This window comes from Oncorhynchus tshawytscha, unplaced genomic scaffold, assembly GCF_018296145.1.
Source record: "Oncorhynchus tshawytscha isolate Ot180627B unplaced genomic scaffold, Otsh_v2.0 Un_contig_785_pilon_pilon, whole genome shotgun sequence".
NCBI lineage: Eukaryota > Metazoa > Chordata > Actinopteri > Salmoniformes > Salmonidae > Oncorhynchus > Oncorhynchus tshawytscha.
This window is the reverse complement of record NW_024609721.1, coordinates 87,346-106,701: the sequence shown is the minus strand read 5'-3', so window position 1 is coordinate 106,701 and position 19,356 is coordinate 87,346. Positions and strand designations below refer to the sequence as shown.

At 45.7% G+C, this 19,356-nt stretch overlaps 1 protein-coding gene across 2 annotated transcripts in view; it reads left to right on the top strand.

Moving 5' to 3' along the window:
• si:ch211-161h7.4 (serine/arginine repetitive matrix protein 2) overlaps nucleotides 1–7,194 on the top strand; it is a 48,105-nt gene extending 40,911 nt beyond the window's left edge. Inside the window, exons 12-16 of one of the 2 annotated variants that reach the window (XM_042317253.1) lie at nucleotides 961–1,031; nucleotides 2,474–2,662; nucleotides 2,735–2,895; nucleotides 6,012–6,102; nucleotides 6,656–7,194. In XM_042317253.1, the coding sequence (XP_042173187.1) occupies nucleotides 961–1,031; nucleotides 2,474–2,662; nucleotides 2,735–2,895; nucleotides 6,012–6,102; nucleotides 6,656–6,738 (595 nt within the window). In that variant the 3' untranslated portion in view covers nucleotides 6,739–7,194. Of the gene's footprint in view, nucleotides 1–960; nucleotides 1,032–2,473; nucleotides 2,663–2,734; nucleotides 2,896–6,011; nucleotides 6,103–6,617 lie in introns of both variants that reach the window. The other variant, XM_042317254.1, reaches the window with a different exon arrangement.
• Nucleotides 7,195–19,356: the final 12,162 nt, after the last annotated feature.

Here is a 19,356-nt window from a genome sequence, read left to right as displayed (position 1 = left end):
CTGATCCGTGTAAAGGAAAGAATGAATGGGGCCATGTATCGTGAGATTTTGAGTGAAAACCTCCTTCCATCAGCAAGGGCATTGAAGATGAAACGTGGCTGGGTCTTTCAGCATGATAATGATCCCAAACACACCGCCCGGGCAACGAAGGAGTGGCTTCGTAAGAAGCATTTCACGGTCCTGGAGAGGCCTAGCCAGTCTCCAGATCTCAACCCCATAGAAAATCTTTGGAGGGAGTTGAAAGTCCGTGTTGCCCAGCAACAGCCCCAAAACATCACTGCTCTAGAGGAGATCTGCATGGAGGAATGGGCCAAAATACCAGCAACAGTGTGTGAAAACCTTGTGAAGACTTACAGAAAAGGTTTGACCTCTGTCATTGCCAACAAAGGGTATATAACAAAGTATTGAGAAACTTTTGTTATTGACCAAATACTTATTTTCCACCATAATTTGTAAATAAATTCATTAAAAAAACCTACAATGTGATTTTTCTGGATTTTTTTTTCTCATTTTGTCTGTCATAGTTGGAATGAAAATTACAGGCCTCTCTCATCTTTTTAATTGGGAGAACTTGCACAATTGGTGGCTGACTAAATACTTTTTTGCCCCACTGTAAATAAAATAAAAAATCGTCCGATTAATTTTGCACGCCCAATTTTTTAGTTTTTGATTTGTTAAAAAAAAGTTTTAAATATCCAATAAATGTCGTTCCACTTCATGATTGTGTCCCACTTGTTGTTGATTCTTCACAAAAAAATACAGTTTTATATCTTTATGTTTGAAGCCTGAAATGTGGCAAAAGGTCGCAAAGTTCAAGGGGGCCGAATACTTTCGCAAGGCACTGTATATACATGTATATATATGGTGTATTTCTGACTGTTGCTTCTCTTCTAAACAACGTTATGAGTGACTGTTGTCCAACATGACACTGTCAGGAGATCCATTCCTTTTTGTGAACAGGTTAAAAGGGTTCAAAAGTGGACCGTCTTCCATGATTGAACTGGAGGATTATGAAGAGAATGACGACATCTGTAAGTACGGAGCCTTGAGCCTGTTGTCCTATGGAGCCTATTGTCCTAACCTAGTGTGTCCTATGGAGCCTATTGTCCTAACCTAGTGTGTCCTATGGAGCCTGTTGTCCTAACCTAGTGTGTCCTATGGAGCCTGTTGTCCTAAGCCTGTTGTCCTAACCTAGTGTGTCCTATGGAGCCTGTTGTCCTAACCTAGTGTGTCCTATGGAGCCTGTTGTCCTAACCTAGTATGTCCTATGGAGCCTGTTGTCCTAACCTAGTGTGTCCTATGGAGCCTGTTGTCCTAACCTAGTGTATCCTATGGAGCCTGTTGTCCTAACCTAGTGTGTCCTATGGAGCCTGTATTGCTTTTGTTTTACTGATTCCTGTTTGCTTTGACCTAATGTATTGTTTTAATTTAAAGTGTGTTGGGATTTTATATGCACTTGAAGTGAAGTTTGATATGAGACATTTAAAGTACAGTGCCTTCAGGACGTATTCCCACCCTTTGACTTATTTTGTTGTGTTACAGCCTGAGTTCAGAATGGATCCAAATAAAGTCACCTATCTACACACAGTACTCCTTCATTTTTATTTATTTTACCTTTATTTAACCAGGCAAGTCAGTTAAGAACAAATTCTTATTTTCAATGACGGCCTGGGAACAGTGGGTTAACTGCCTGTTCAGGGGCAGAATGACAGATTTGTACCTTGTCAGCTGGGGGGTTTGTTGTATTGGATTTGCCCCAAACATAACACTTTGTATTCAGGACAAAATGTAAATTGCTTTACCAGATCTTTTGCAGTTTTGCTTTAGTGCCTCATTGCAAACAGGATGCATGTTCTGGAATATTTGTTATTCTGTACAGGCTTCCTTCATTTCACTATGTCAATTAGGTTAGTATTGTGGAGTTACTACAATGTTGTCGATTCATCCTGTTTTCTCCTATCACAGCCATTCAACCCTAACGTCACCTTTGGCCTCGTGGTTATGTGTAGGGTATAGAGATGTGGTAGTCATTCAAAAATCATGTTCAACACTATTACGTCACACAGTCAGTCTATGCAATTTATGTGACTCATTTAGCGAGTTGTTACTCCTGAACTTATTTAGGCTTGCCATAACAAAGGGGTTGAATTCTTATTGAATCAAGACATTTCAGCTTTTCATTTTTAATTTGTAAAATGTTCTAAAAACATAGTTCCACTTTGACATGATGGGCTATTGTGTGTAGGCCAGTGACACACAAAACATCTCTATTTAATTCATTTTAAATTCAGGATGTAACAACGAAATGTGGAAAAGGTCAAGGGGTGTGAATACTTTCTGAAGGCACTGATGTGTTGGACAGACCTGTTTCCAAGATGACTGCAGAGTCAACCCAGGAACTTTACAATCCCTTTATTGATATACTACTTTCTTATTATTCCACTGACCTCTAACCCTGACCTCTTCATGACAGGTGTCCAGTCGTTCAGAGTGACGCCCCATCCGTCTGTCCATCAGTCTGTCCCTCCTGGCATCGTGCTGTCGGACCCTGAGGCTGTGACTGAGCTTTGTGCTCCTCCTCTCAGAGCCATCACACTGCAGCTGGAGGACAAGGCCAACCTCACAGACTGGATGGCTTTGCTCTGGCCTGCCACTGGGAAACGTACGTACACACAGACAGAGATGGGGCAATAGGTCAACAATAGTGTGATGTTGTCCTGTGTTGTGTTATCAGAGGGAGGCCAGATCAGCCCAGATCATTTCCAGTGGTTCTCGTATCGAGACAGAGCTCTTGGTTACAAGATGGACCTGCTGGCTGAAACCTTCTCCAATGGAAAGATCTTGCTGGGCTCCTACATGAAGAAACCTCTGCTGGTGGACCACAGCGCCACCACTGTGAGTAACCCTGACCTTTAACTCTCTGCTGGTGGACCACAGCGCCACCACTGTGAGTAACCCTGACCTTTAACTCTCTGCTAGTGGACCACAGCGCCACCACTGTGAGTAACCCTGACCTTTAACTCTCTGCTAGTGGACCACAGCGCCACCACTGTGAGTAACCCTGACCTTTAACTCTCTGCTGGTGGACCACAGTGCCACCACTGTGAGTAACCCTGACCTTTAACTCTCTGCTAGTGGACCACAGCGCCACCACTGTGAGTAACCCTGACCTTTAACTCTCTGCTAGTGGACCACAGCGCCACCACTGTGAGTAACCCTGACCTTTAACTCTCTGCTGGTGGACCACAGTGCCACCACTGTGAGTAACCCTGACCTTTAACTCTCTGCTAGTGGACCACAGCGCCACCACTGTGAGTAACCCTGACCTTTAACTCTCTGCTAGTGGACCACAGCGCCACCACTGTGAGTAACCCTGACCTTTAACTCTCTGCTAGTGGACCACAGCGCCACCACTGTGAGTAACCCTGACCTCTAACCCCTAACCCTCTACTAGTTGACAACAGCACTAGCACTGTGAGTAACCTTTAACCCCTGATCCCTAAAACCATCAGGGATGCAAAATTGTCGCTTTTCTGCGATATTCGCCATTTCAATGTCTAAATAGGCCATCCACGTGAATCGTGTAGATCCAAAGAATGAACCATTTGAGCTTGGAAGGGGGTTGTGGTCTGTTCTCTGTTTCTCACATCGAAATCATTGACTGAGCACAGAATACTACACCCCTATGCGTTCTACAAAGACGATATCAGAGTTCAGTGTGATGTCAGATACACTACATTACCAACAGCCCTGATGTTTGGCGATTAGGCCAGACTTGCAGTAGGTGTTCCAAATCATCTCAATGGGGTTGAGGTCAGAGCTCTGTGCAGGCCAATCAAGTTCTTCTACACCGATCTCAACAAACCATTATTTCTGTATGGACCTCACTTTGTGCACAGGGGCATTGTCATGCTGAAACAGGAAAGGCCCTTTCCCAAACTGTTGCCACAAAGGTCGAAGCACAGAATCGTCTAAAATCTGTGCTTTGACCTTTGTGGCAACAGTTTGGGGAAGGCCCTTTCCTGTTTCAGCATGACAATGCCCCTGTGTATGCCGTATCGTCAAGATTTCCCTTCACTGGAACTAAGGGGCCCAAACCATGAAAAACAGCCCAGACCATTATTCCTCCTCCACCAAACATGTTTAAATGTCTTACTCACGTCGGCTACGGAGGAGAGCCCACAGTCCTTGGTAGCAGGCCATTTCAGTGGCACTGTGTTATCCTCAAAGTGGGCAAAGAAGATGTTTAGCTTGTCTGGAAGCAAGATGTCGGTGTCCACGACAAGGATAGTTTTCTTTTTGAAGTCCGTCATTGTCTGTAGACCCTGCCACATACGTCTCGTGTCTGAGCCGTTCAAATGCGACTCCACTTTGTCTCTATACTCTATACTTTGTCTGTTTGATTGCCTTACGGAGGGAATAACTACACTGTTGTTATTCAGCCATATTCCCAGTCACCTGGCCACGGTTAAATGCGGTATTTTGCGCTTTCAGTTTTGCGCGTATGCTGCCATCTATCCACGGTTTGTGGTTAGGGTAGGTTTTAATAGTCACAGTGGGTGAAACATCTCCTATACACGTCCTGGTAAACTCACTCACCGACTCAGCGTATTCGTCAATGTTATTCTTGGAAGCTACCCGGAACATATCCCAGTCCGCGTGAGAAAAAACAATCATGAAGCAGGGATTCTGATTGGTCAGACCAGCATTGAATAGTTCTTAGCACGGGGTTTCTAATATGACTAGGATTGTGCCTTTGGCTTCTAGACAACACTTTTTATATATATATATATATATATATATATAAATATAATAATATGAAAACCAATAGAACAGGAGTGAAATGCTGTTAATGGCACGAGGAAGCCTTTCTAAAATAATTGCCTCCACGTTTCTCTGGATGGATTTTGGCTAGGCTACTTTGAAGCAGAAACATGCCTCGTTATTTGAAGTAATGTACAACGGTCAGGTTTCAAACATGTATACTTTTTTTTTCTTCAAGTCAAGGCTTGGCTTTTTCAGGAGAGGCTTTATTACTGCCACTTTTAGTTAGTTTGGTGCACATCCGGAGGATAGGGAGCCAATTATGATGTTCAACACAGGAGGGCCAAGCACAGGGAGTAGCTCTTTCAGTAGTTTAGTTGGAATAGGGTCCAGTTGGCAGTTCTGTCCTGGCAGTTCTGTGCAGACTCGTGACAACAAAGTTTTGCAGAAATACGCATATTAAAAGAGAGTCCATAAGCTGTTTTCTAATCATCATGATCAAATCACTGCTAGGCCATCCTCCCTTGGGGAATGCTGCTTTTTAGTCAGCTTTGCGACAGTATCAAACTACATTTTGGATTGTTTTTATTCTGCTCAATAAGACTGGAAAAGGATGACCGAACAGCTTTTTACCAGCTGGTTGGAAGACCTCCAGGTTGTTGGAGCGTCAGTTCCCAAACATTTTCTGGAGGCTTCAGGGCTCGGGTATTATCTCTATTATACAAGGGTATCAATTTGTTCAGGTGTATAACCTCCTAACCAGCTGTGTGTTGTTGTTGTTCCAGGTGTATAACCTCCTAACCAGCTGTGTGTTGTTGTTGTTCCAGGTGTATAACCTCCTAACCAGCTGTGTGTTGTTGTTGTTCCAGGTGTATAACTTCCTAACCAGCTGTGTGTTGTTGTTGTTCCAGGTGTATAACCTCCTAACCAGCTGTGTGTTGTTGTTGTTCCAGGTGTATAACCTCCTAACCAGCTGTGTGTTGTTGTTGTTCCAGGTGTATAACCTTCTAACCAGCTGTGTGTTGTTGTTGTTCCAGGTGTATAACCTTCTAACCAGCTGTGTGTTGCTGTTGTTCCAGGTGTATAACCTCCTAACCAGCTGTGTGTTGTTGTTGTTCCAGGTGTATAACCTCCTAACCAGCTGTGTGTTCTTGTTGTTCCAGGTGTATAACCTCCTAACCAGCTGTGTGTTGTTGTTGTTCCAGGTGTATAACCTCCTAACCAGCTGTGTGTTCTTGTTGTTCCAGGTGTATAACCTCCTAACCAGCTCAGTAACTGTGAAGATCAATGGCAAAGAGAACCATTATAACCCAGGACAAACCTTCATGGTCCCATGTGGTGAGTTTTAACCCAGGACAGACCATGTCTTCTGACCCTCTCCCTGTGTTGTCCAACAGACCATGTCTTCTGACCCCCTCCCTGTGTTGTCCAACAGGCCATGTCTTCTGACCCTCTCCCTGTGTTGTCCAACAGACCATGTCTTCTGACCCCCTCCCTGTGTTGTCCAACAGGCCATGTCTTCTGACCCCCTCCCTGTGTTGTCCAACAGGCCATGTCTTCTGACCCCCTCCCTGTGTTGTCCAACAGGCCATGTCTTCTGACCCCCTCCCTGTGTTGTCCAACAGGCCATGTCTTCTGACCCTCTCCCTGTGTTGTCCAACAGGCCATGTCTTCTGACCCTCTCCCTGTGTTGTCCAACAGGCCATGTCTTCTGACCCTCTCCCTGTGTTGTCCAACAGGCCATGTCTTCTGACCCTCTCCCTGTGTTGTCCAACAGGCCATGTCTTCTGACCCTCTCCCTGTGTTGTCCAACAGGCCATGTCTTCTGACCCTCTCCCTGTGTTGTCCAACAGGCCTTGTCTTCTGACCCTCTCCCTGTGTTGTCCAACAGGCCATGCCTACAGCCTCCACAATCTGACCCAGGAACCTGCTGCTCTACACTTCACCAGGATGCTGGCAGAGAGCTCAGAGTGAGGCCTGGAGACCACAGCCAGGGGCTCAGTAAAGTACAATAGTGACAGGTCAGAGTAGTGAAGGATCCTTACAGACGACCACCAGGTACCTCAACTTAGGAGTGACTGAGACCAGCAGAGACAACAAGCTAGAGAGGCCCTTCTCACCCACCTCAATGACATTCCCAAGGACTTAACAGGAAATGACCAGCCAGTAATTTAAATGGAAAAGTTAGAAAGATTAAAAGTGTACAGAGGGCTCTGCTGTAAGTGCTTGTTATTGTCTTATTGTCACAGTAACATTTGTAAATAGCAATACTTTTGTTTCTATGGTTTCTTGTGCCCCCCTACTGTGTACATTTAATGTGACCAATGAAATAATTTGTAAAGGCTTCTGGGTATTTTTATTGGAATATTCATCTTCTGTCAACTGTTGCAAACACATGGTATGTAAAAAATAAAAATAAAAAGTAATTCAGTCCTGGCTGTGTTAGCTTTATTCTACTAAACTCAGCAGAAAAATAAACCTCTCTTTTTCAGGACCCTGTCTTTCAAAGATAATTTGTAAAAATCCAAATAACTTCACAGATCTTCATTGTAAAGGGTTGAAACACTGTTTCCCAAGCTTGTTCAATGGACCATAAACAATTAATGAACCTGCACCTGTGGAATGGTTCATCTCTAGGGAGATGTCGAACTTCACCAGCAGCGCTTCCTTCAAGCCCTTGTAGACGTTGGACAGCCCCTCATCCATTGCTGTGTAAGCCTCTAAGGCATTGCCCGTGAGCAATGGGACAAGCCTGCAGGCCCACTCTACCTCAGGCCACTGCCACGTCTTGGCCATGCACTCAAACCTCAGCAGGTAGTTTTCAATGTCCTCCCCCTGCTGGTATGAGGGCATCTTTGGCTCCTTCCTCAGGAATGCTGGAAGATGGACGTTTACACTGCTGGACTGGTCTCCTGGTGCTGGGGCTGGCCTCATTACTGCTTGGGGAGCCTTTGAGCCTTTTTCGTCCTGGTGTTGGCAGACCCAATCTTGGGCTCTCACTGACGAGTTCCGCTTGGTGAGGAGCTGTGAGGATAGATTGGCGTAGACTCCGTAACTCCTGCTTGAGGTCTTCGTCCCTCCTCTCAAGGCAGGTGATCAGTTGCTGGAAAAGTGCTACCATGGTTGGGTTCTGGTCCCCCAACTGCTCCTTCAGTCAGATGGTCTTTTATGGCTGTCCCTGCTGGTTCAACCGGTAGCTCAAACGGTTCTGGTTGTGTTTGGCCACTTGGTCGGGCTCCTAGTTTCTCATACTTGACCTCTTCTTCACCAGACGCTTCCATGGTATTCCACCCAGGTTCAACTTCAGGTAACTTTTCTAACAGCTGATGCTGCTGCTGAGAACACAATCCTGTACGCATTTCTTTACCTCTCTTGTTGGAATTCACTGATTTGCGGTGCGCCATCCCACCACTGCCACCATATGTCACGTAGAGTAGGCCAGAAGGCTATACTGGAAAACCTAACCTCTATCACGTAGAGTAGGCCAGAAGGCTATACTGGAGAACCTAACCTCTATCACGTAGAGTAGGCCAGAAGGCTGTACTGGAAAACCTAACCTCTATCACGTAGAGTAGGCCAGAAGGCTGTACTGGAAAACCTAACCTCTATCACCTAGAGTAGGCCAGAAGGCTATACTGGAAAACCTAACCCCTATCACGTAGAGTAGGCCAGAAGGCTATACTGGAAAACCTAACCTCTATCACGTAGAGTAGGCCAGAAGGCTATACTGGAAAACCTGACCTCTATCACGTAGAGTAGGCCAGAAGGCTATACTGGAAAACCTGACCTCTATCACTATCACATCATTTTTCAGCTGGATCTTCACAACTAGCTATCTAGCTAAACCGCAACCCCAGATGATTACTCCTGGCTAGCACTTCTACCCACTTAGCGTGAAGCTAGCGTGAAGCTAGCCCGGCCAGCGCACCTGTGCTACCACCGTAGCATACTCCTGGGCTACAATACCCGGGTCCACGACCGGTCTATCGATGTCACCGCATGAAGAGGAATAAACAGACTCACCCCATCGCGACGTCCCCCCAAAGGCCAACTCTCTAGCCCTCGCTATCTCCCTGCTTGCTAAACTCGGCCTGCTAACTGCTAGCTTGTCTAGCCCCGGCCTACGAACTGTTAGCTTGTTAGCACAGGCCTGCTAACCGTCTGAATCGCCGCGTCCCAAACACGCACCGGACCCATACTCACTTTCTATCTCTTTTTGATTTTTAATCTGTTTATACCTTTCCGGAAACCTGCCTCACCCAATGTGACACGGAATCGCTATTATTTTTTATTTTTAGAACACACTCAAGAACCTCCAGAAGCTAACCAGCTAATTAGCTACAAGCTATTTAGTCATTGTTAGTTTTTTTTCAACCTGGATAACACTCGCCAGTCCAGCTTCCCTGCCCCATCCACCGCTGCCCCCTGGACACTGATCTCTTGGCTACATAGCTGATGCACTCTGGATTGTCCATTAATCACGGTACTCCATTCTGCCTGTTTATGTTTTATCTGTCGGCCCCCGTTGCCTAGTCAACGCCATTTTACCTGCTGTTGTTATGCTAGCTGATTAGCTGTTGTCTCACCTACTGTTTTAGCTAGCTTTCCCAATTCAACACCTGTGATTACTGTATGCCTCACTGTATGTCTCTCTCAAATGTCAATATGCCTTGTATACTGTTGCTCAGGTTAGTTATCATTGTTTTAGTTCACAATGGAGCCCCTAGTTCTACTCTTCATACCCCTGATACCTCCTTTGTCCCACCTCCCACACATGCGGTGACCTCACCCATTACAACCAGCATGTCCAGAGATACAACCTCTCTCATCATCACCCAGTGCCTGGGCTTACCTCCGCTGTACCCGCACCCCACCATACCCCTGTCTGCGCATTATGCCCTGAATATATTCTACCATGCCCAGAAACCTGCTCCTCTTATTCTCTGTCCCCAACGCTCTAGGCGACCAGTTTTGATAGCCTTTAGCCGCACCCTCATATTACTCCTTCTCTGTTCCGCGGGTGATGTGGAGGTAAACCCAGGCCCTGCATGTCCCCAGGCTCCCTCATTTGTTGACTTCTGTGATCGTAAAAGCCTTGGTTTCATGCATGTCAACATCAGAAGCCTCCTCCCTAAGTTTGTTTTACTCACTGCTCTAGCACACTCTGCTAACCCTGATGTCCTTGCTGTGTCTGAATCCTGGCTCAGGAAGGCCACCAAAAATTCAGAGATTTCCATACCCAACTATAACATCTTCCGTCAAGATAGATCTGCCAAAGGGGAGGAGTTGCAGTCTACTGCAGAGAGAGCCTGCAAAGTAATGTCATACTTTCCAGGTCCATACCCAAACAGTTCGAACTACTAATTTTGAAAATTACTCTCTCCAGAAATAAGTCTCTCACTGTTGCCGCCTGCTACCGACCCCCTCAGCTCCCAGCTGTGCCCTGGACACCATTTGTGAATTGATCGCCCCCATCTAGCCTCAGTTTTGTTCTGTTAGGTGACCTAAACTGGGATATGCTTAACACCCCGCCAGTCCTACAATCTAAGCTAGATGCCCTCAATCTCACACAAATCATCAAGGAACCCACCAGGTACAACCCTAACTCTGTAAACAAGGGCACCCTCATAGACGTCATCCTGACCAACTGGCCCTCCAAATACACCTCTGCTGTCTTCAACCAGGATCTCAGCGATCACTGCCTCATTGCCTGTATCCGCTACGGAGCCGCAGTCAAACGACCACCCCTCATCACGGTCAAACGCTCCCTAAAACACTTCTGTGAGCAGGCCTTTCTAATCGACCTGGCCCGTGTATCCTGGAAGGACATCGACCTCATCCCGTCAGTTGAGGATGCCTGGTCATTCTTTAAAAGTAACTTCCTCACCATTTTAGATAAGCATGCTCCGTTCAAAAAATGCAGAACTAAGAACAGATACAGTCCTTGGTTCACCCCAGACCTGACTGCCCTCGACCAGCACAAAAACATCCTGTGGCGGACTGCAATAGCATCGAATAGTCCCCGTGATATGCAACTGTTCAGGGAAGTCCGGAACCAATACACGCAGTCAGTCAGGAAAGCTAAGGCCAGCTTCTTCAGGCAGAAGTTTGCATCCTGTAGCTCCAACTCCAAAAAGTTCTGGGACACTGTGAAGTCCATGGAGAACAAGAGCACCTCCTCCCAGCTGCCCACTGCACTGAGGCTAGGTAACACGGTCACCACCGATAAATCCATGATTATCGAAAACTTCAATAAGCATTTCTCAACGGCTGGCCATGCCTTCCGCCTGGCTACTCCAACCTCGGCCAACAGCTCCTCCCCCGGCAGCTCCTCGCCCAAGCCTCTCCAAGTTCTCCTTTACCCAAATCCAGATAGCAGATGTTCTGAAAGAGCTGCAAAACCTGGACCCGTACAAATCAGCTGGGCTTGACAATCTGGACCCCCTATTTCTGAAACTATCCGCCGCCATTGTCGCAACCCCTATTACCAGCCTGTTCAACCTCTCTTTCATATCGTCTGAGATCCCCAAGGATTGGAAAGCTGCCGCAGTCATCCCCCTCTTCAAAGGGGGAGACACCCTGGACCCAAACTGTTACAGACCTATATCCATCCTGCCCTGCCTATCTAAGGTCTTCGAAAGCCAAGTCAACAAACAGGTCACTGACCATCTCGAATCCCACCGTACCTTCTCCGCTGTGCAATCTGGCTTCCGAGCCGGTCACGGGTGCACCTCAGCCACACTCAAGGTACTAAACGATATCATAACCGCCATCGATAAAAGACAGTACTGTGCAGCCGTCTTCATCGACCTTGCCAAGGCTTTCGACTCTGTCAATCACCATATTCTCATCGGCAGACTCAGTAGCCTCGGTTTTTCGGATGACTGCCTTGCCTGGTTCACCAATTACTTTGCAGACAGAGTTCAGTGTGTCAAATCGGAGGGCATGCTGTCCGGTCCTCTGGCAGTCTCTATGGGGGTACCACAGGGTTCAATTCTCGGGCCGACTCTTTTCTCTGTGTATATCAATGATGTTGCTCTTGCTGCGGGCGATTCCCTGATCCACCTCTACGCAGACGACACCATTCTATATACTTTCGGCCCGTCATTGGACACTGTGCTATCTAACCTCCAAACAAGCTTCAATGCCATACAACACTCCTTCCGTGGCCTCCAACTCCTCTTAAACGCTAGTAAAACCAAATGCATGCTTTTCAACCGATCGCTGCCTGCACCCGCATGCCCGACTAGCATCACCACCCTGGATGGTTCCGACCTTGAATATGTGGACATCTATAAGTACCTAGGTGTCTGGCTAGACTGCAAACTCTCCTTCCAGACTCATATCAAACACCTCCAATCAAAAATCAAATCAAGAGTCGGCTTTCTATTCCGCAACAAAGCCTCCTTCACTCACGCCGCCAAGCTTACCCTAGTAAAACTGACTATCCTACCAATCCTCGACTTCGGCGATGTCATCTACAAAATGGCTTCCAACACTCTACTCAGCAAACTGGATGCAGTATATCACAGTGCCATCCGTTTTGTCACTAAAGCACCTTATACCACCCACCACTGCGACTTGTATGCTCTAGTCGGCTGGCCCTCGCTACATATTCGTCGCCAGACCCACTGGCTCCAGGTCATCTACAAGTCCATGCTAGGTAAAGCTCCGCCTTATCTCAGTTCACTGGTCACGATGGCAACACCCATCCGTAGCACGCGCTCCAGCAGGTGTATCTCACTGATCATCCCTAAAGCCAACACCTCATTTGGCCGCCTTTCGTTCCAGTACTCTGCTGCCTGTGACTGGAACGAATTGCAAAAATCGCTGAAGTTGGAGACTTTTATCTCCCTCACCAACTTCAAACATCAGCTTTCTGAGCAGCTAACCGATCGCTGCAGCTGTACATAGTCTATTGGTAAATAGCCCACCCATTTTCACCTACCTCATCCCCATACTGTTTTTATTTATTTACTTTTCTGCTCTTTTGCACACCAATATCTCTACCTGTACATGACCATCTGATCATATATCACTCCAGTGTTAATCTGCAAAATTGTAACTATTCGTCTACCTCCTCATGCCTTTTGCACACATTGTACATTGTATATAGACTCCCCCTTTGTTTTCTACTGTGTTATTGACTTGTTAATTTGTTTATTCCATGTGTAACTCTGTGTTGTCTGCTCACACTGCTATGCTTTATCTTGGCCAGGTCGCAGTTGTAAATGAGAACTTGTTCTCAACTAGCCTACCTGGTTAAATAAAGGTGAAATAAAAAATAAAATAACATCACGTAGAGTAGGCCAGAAGGCTATACTGGAAAACCTGACCTCTATCACGTAGAGTAGGCCAGAAGGCTATACTGGAAAACCTAACCTCTATCACGTAGAGTAGGCCAGAAGGCTATACTGGAAAACCTAACCCCTATCACGTAGAGTAGGCCAGAAGGCTATACTGGAAAACCTGACCTCTATCACGTAGAGTAGGCCAGAAGGCTATACTGGAAAACCTAACCTCTATCACGTAGAGTAGGCCAGAAGGCTATACTGGAAAACCTAACCCCTATCACGTAGAGTAGGCCAGAAGGCTATACTGGAAAACCTGACCTCTATCACGTAGAGTAGGCCAGAAGGCTATACTGGAAAACCTAACCCCTATCACGTAGAGTAGGCCAGAAGGCTATACTGGAAAACCTAACCTCTATCACGTAGAGTAGGCCAGAAGGCTATACTGGAAAACCTAACCTCTATCACGTAGAGCAGGCCAGAAGGCTATACTGGAGAACCTGACCTCTATCACGTAGAGTAGGCCAGAAGGTTATACTGGAAAACATAACCTCTATCACGTAGAGTAGGCCAGAAGGTTATACTGGAAAACCTAACCTCTATCACGTAGAGTAGGCCAGAAGGCTGTACTGGAAAACCTAACCTCTATCACGTAGAGTAGTCCAGAAGGCTATACTGGAAAACCTAACCTCTATCACGTAGAGTAGGCCAGAAGGCTATACTGGAAAACCTAACCCCTATCAAAATAAAAAGATGGCGGAGCCGCTAAAGTTCTTCTGTGCTTCAGGGTGTTTAATTACAAAGTGATTCCTGAACAAAACAACAGTACTGTCATCAAACGTATACCTTATGGGACAGCTAAACACAATGCTGCCACATCAACAGCTCAATCCAAAATGCCTCTCCATGAACTGAAAGAGAGGCTCCCTCAGAACAATTAACACTAATTAAGCAATTACCTAGTCAAACCTACATTTTCCATTTAACTAAACAAACATACTAAGGTATATACATTGCAACATGTTTATGAAACAATATCACAACATAACATTTACAAAATTACATCACTACTGACAGTGTCTTTCAATATGCACATTTACATTAATGAGCCACTTGGGACAGGCACTACAAAGTCAGCCCAATTCCCTTAACTCGGGTCCTTATCCAGCATACCCGGAAGCTACAGAGATGGAGAGAGAGAGGAACAGAACAAACAAACGCGCTTATCCATAACATCGATAAGTAAAATACATATTGCTTGTATTATATATGAACATTGACATAAGTGTGAAATTTATGTACTAAAACAGAGAAGTTAACTTGTGTGTCGACACACATTGTTATCTTATAACGGAGCAGGGAGGAGTGATGAATGTGTGCCTGCGTTAAAGAACCAAATGCTGCCCGCGGCCAGTGACGGACTTCTACGTCACAGAGGCCGTTTGGATGTACTGCCAAGTTCTCTAAATTGATGTTGGAGGCGTCTTATTGTAGAGAAATTAACATTCAATTCTCTGGCAACAACTCTGGTGGACATTCCTAGACATCTGTGGCATTGTGTTGTGTGACAAAACTGTACATTTTAGAGTGGCCTTTTATTGTCCCCAGCACAAGGTGCACCTGTGTAATGATCATACTGTTTAATAAGATTCTTGATATGCCACACATGTCAAGTGGATGGATTATCTTGGCAAAGGAGAAATGCTCACTAACATGGATGTGAACAAATTTGTGCACAAAATTTGAGAGAAGTAAGATTGCAAACAATGTAAAGTATGTATGGGTAGGTGTAATCTAGAGCCAAACATGTTGATTTTTTGCAGAGGGTCCCTGGTTCGTGCCCGGTCGTGGCGAGGGGACGGACTAAAGTTATACTGTTACATATGTCCCTAATGTCTCTTGCTGCGTGAGTTCCTTACTGAACCTCCTATAGTGCTAACAGTCCTACTGTCCCATGTTGTTGCTATACAGCATCCAGACACATCTACATTGCTCAAAAAAATAAACGGAACACTTAAACAACACAATGTAACTCCAAGTCAATCACACTTCTGTGAAATCAAACTGTCCACTTTGGAAGCAACACTGATTGACAATACATTTCACATGCTGTTGTGCAAATGGAATAGACAACAGGTGGAAATTATAGGCAATTAGCAAGACACCCCCAATAAAGGAGTGGTTCTGCAGGTGGCAACCACAGACCACTTCTCAGTTCCTATGCTTCCTGGCTGATGTTTTGGTCACTTTTGAATGCTGGCAGTGCTTTCACTCTAGTGGTAGCATGAGACGGAGTCTACAACCCACACAAGTGGCTCAGGTAGTGCAGCTCATCCAGGATGACACATCAATGCGAGCTGTGGCAAGAAGGTTTGCTGTGTCTGTCAGCGTAGTGTCCAGAGCATGGAGGCGCTACCAGGAGACAGGCCAGTACATCAGGAGACGTGGAGGAGGCCGTAGGAGGGCAACAACCCAGCAGCAGGACCGCTACCTCTGCCTTTGTGCAAAGAGGAGCAGGAGGAGCACTGCCAGAGCCCTGCAAAGTGACCTCCAGCAGGCCACAAATGTGCATGTGTCTGCTCAAACGGTCAGAAACAGACTCCATGAGGGTGGTATGAGGGTCCGACGTCCACAGGTGGGGGTTGTGCCTACAGCCCAACACCGTGCAGGACGTTTGGCATTTGCCAGAGAACACCAAGATTGGCAAATTTGCCACTGGTGCCCTGTGCACTTCACAGATGAAAGCAGGTTCACACTGAGCACGTGACAGAGTCTGGAGACGCCGTGGAGAACGTTCTGCTGCCTGCAACATCCTCCAGCATGACCGGTTTGGCGGTGGGTCAGTCATGGTGTGGGGTGGCATTTCATTGGGGGGCCGCACAGCCCTCCATGTGCTCGCCAGAGGTAGCCTGACTGCCATTAGGTACCGAGATGAGATCCTCAGACACCTTGTGAGACCATATGCTGGTGCGGTTGGCCCTGGGTGCCTCCTAATGCAAGACAATGCTAGACCTCATGTGGCTGGAGTGTGTCAGCAGTTCCTGCAAGAGGAAGGCATTGATGCTATGGACTGGCCCGCCCGTTCCCCAGACCTGAATCCAATTGAGCACATCTGGGACATCATGTCTCGCTCCATCCACCAACGCCACGTTGCACCACAGACTGTCCAGGAGTTGGCGGATGCTTTAGTCCAGGTCTGGGAGGAGATCCCTCAGGAGACCATCCGCCACCTCATTAGGAGTATGCCCAGGCGTTGTAGGGAGGTCATACAGGCACGTGGAGGCCACACACACTACTGAGCCTCATTTTGACTTGTTTTAAGGACATTACATCAAAGTTGGATCAGCCTGTAGTGTGGTTTTCCACTTTAATTTTGAGTGCGACTCCAAATCCAGACCTCCATGGGTTGATAAATTTGATTTCCATTGATCATTTTTGTGTGATTTTGTTGTCAGCACATTCAACTGTGTAAAGAAAAAAGTATTTAATTAGAATATTTCATTCATTTAGATCTAGGATGTGTTATTTTAGTGTTCCCTTTATTTTTTTGAGCAGTGTATTTATAAACCAGCCATATCCAGATACTGAATTATTCAGTCGTAAAGCAGACTTTTCTCTTTTAAGATTGTCTCTCTGGGGACACCGTAGAGCACTTTGCCCTCCATTCTGCAGCCCTTTACTGTATGTGAGAGGGAAAAGTACAGAAACAGCTATGCTACTGTAACAGTATAACTTTAGTCCTTCCCCTCGCCCCTACCCGGGCTTGAACCAGGGACCCTCTGCACACATTAACAACAGTCACCCACGAACCATCGTTACCCATCGCTCCACAAAAGCTGCGGAACCACTACCTCAAGGTCTCAAAGTGAGTGATTTCACCGATTGAAACGCTATTAGCGCGCACCACAGCCATTTCACATCAGTTACACTACAAGTAAACCCAGATGTATTTTCCACTCGAGAGTATCTGGAGTATCAGCCACATCATTTGCGGATCATTTGTGGATTCGATTGCAGGTTCAAAATGGCCAGAAACAAAATGGCCAGAAACAGACCTTTCTTCTGAAACTCATCAGTCTATTCTTGTCCTGAGAAATGAAGGCTATTCCATGTGAGAAATTGCCAAGAAACTGAAGATCCTCGTACAATGCTGTGTACTACTCCATTCACAGAACGGCGCACACTGGCTCTAACCAGAATAGAAAGAGGAATGGGAGGCCCTGGTGCACAAATGAGCAAGAGGACAATTACATTACAGTGTCAAGTTGAGGAAACAGACACCTCACAAGTCCTCAACTGGCAGCTTCATTAAATAGTACCCACAAAACATAAGTCTCAACAGTGAAGAGGCGACTCCGGGATGCTGGCCTTCTAGGCAGAGTTCCTCTGTCCAGTGTCTGTGTTCTTTTGCCCATCTTAATCTTTTATTTTGATTGGGTTGTCTGAGATATCGCTTTTTCTCTACCATTACTACTGCAGACACTACCACTACTGTAACTATAACCAGTCACTACAATTACTACTGTAGTCACTACCACTACTATAACCAGTCACTACCATTACTACTTTAGTCACTACCACTACTATAACCAGTCACTACCACTACTATAACCAGTCACTACCATTACTACTGTAGACATTACCACTACTATAACCAGTCACTACCATTACTATAACCAGTCACTACCACCACTATAACTATAACCAGTCACTACCACTACTATAACTATAACCAGTCACTACCACCACTATAACCAGTCACTACCACTACTATAACCAGTCACTACCACTACTATAACTATAACCAGTCACTACCACTACTATAACCAGTCACTACCACTACTATAACCAGTCACTACCACTACTATAACCAGTCTCTACCACTACTATAACCAGTCACTACCACTACTATAACCAGTCACTACCATTACTATAACGAGTCACTACCACTACTACTGTAGACACTACCACTACTATAACCAGTCACTACCACTACTATAACCAGTCACTACCACTACTATAACTATAACCAGTCACTACCACTACTACTGTAGACACTACCACTACTATAACCAGTCACTACCATTACTATAACCAGTCACTACCACTACTACTGTAGACACTACCACTACTATAACCAGTCACTACCACTACTATAACTAGTCACTACCACTACTACTGTAGACACTACCATTACTATAACCAGTCACTACCATTACTACTGTAGACACTACCACTACTATAACTATAACCAGTCACTACCATTACTACTGTAGACACTGCCACTACTATAACTATAACCAGTCACTACCACTACTATAACCAGTCACTACCACTACTATAACCAGTCACTACCACTACTATAACCAGTCACTACCACTACTATAACCAGTCACTACCACTACTATAACCAGTCACTACCACTACTATAACCAGTCACTACCACTACTATAACCAGTCACTACCACTACTATAACCAGTCACTACCACTACTATAACCAGTCACTACCACTACTATAACCAGTCACTACCACTACTATAACCAGTCACTACCACTACTATAACCAGTCACTACCACTACTATAACACTACCACTACTATAACCAGTCACTACCACTACTATAACTATAACCAGTCACTACCACTACTATAACCAGCCACTACCACTACTATAACCAGTCACTACCACTACTATAACCAGTCACTACCACTACTATAACCAGTCTCTACCACTACTATAACCAGTCACTACCACTACTATAACCAGTCACTACCACTACTATAACCAGTTACTACCACTACTATAACCAGTCACTACCACTACTATAACCAGTCACTACCACTACTATAACCAGTCACTACCACTACTATAACCAGTCACTAACACTACTATAACCAGTCACTACCACTACTATAACTCTGGCCTGTGTTTACCGGTGTTAAATTAAGGGGAGGAACATTTACATCAGGTCCTCAAATCTCTACGATCAATGTAGGACAGGGATGAAGCTTTGAGTCTGTGGCAAAATATACACAGCTGAACACAAACTTTACCCAGTCTAATCCAGCCATAGTCTGATATAAACTTCACTCTGCCTTACGGGTCCTTTACCTGTAAACAGAACACCCAGAGGGAGCAAGCTTAAAAAACTTCTCCAGCATCTAACCTCTGACCAGCAGCATTGACCATCTGAGCCAGACAGCTCCAGTGTTGTTTGGTCTATCAGTTGTCTTATCCAGAGCGATTTACAAGGTACATCGACAGATGTTGTCACCTCTTTGGCTACGGGATTCAAACTAG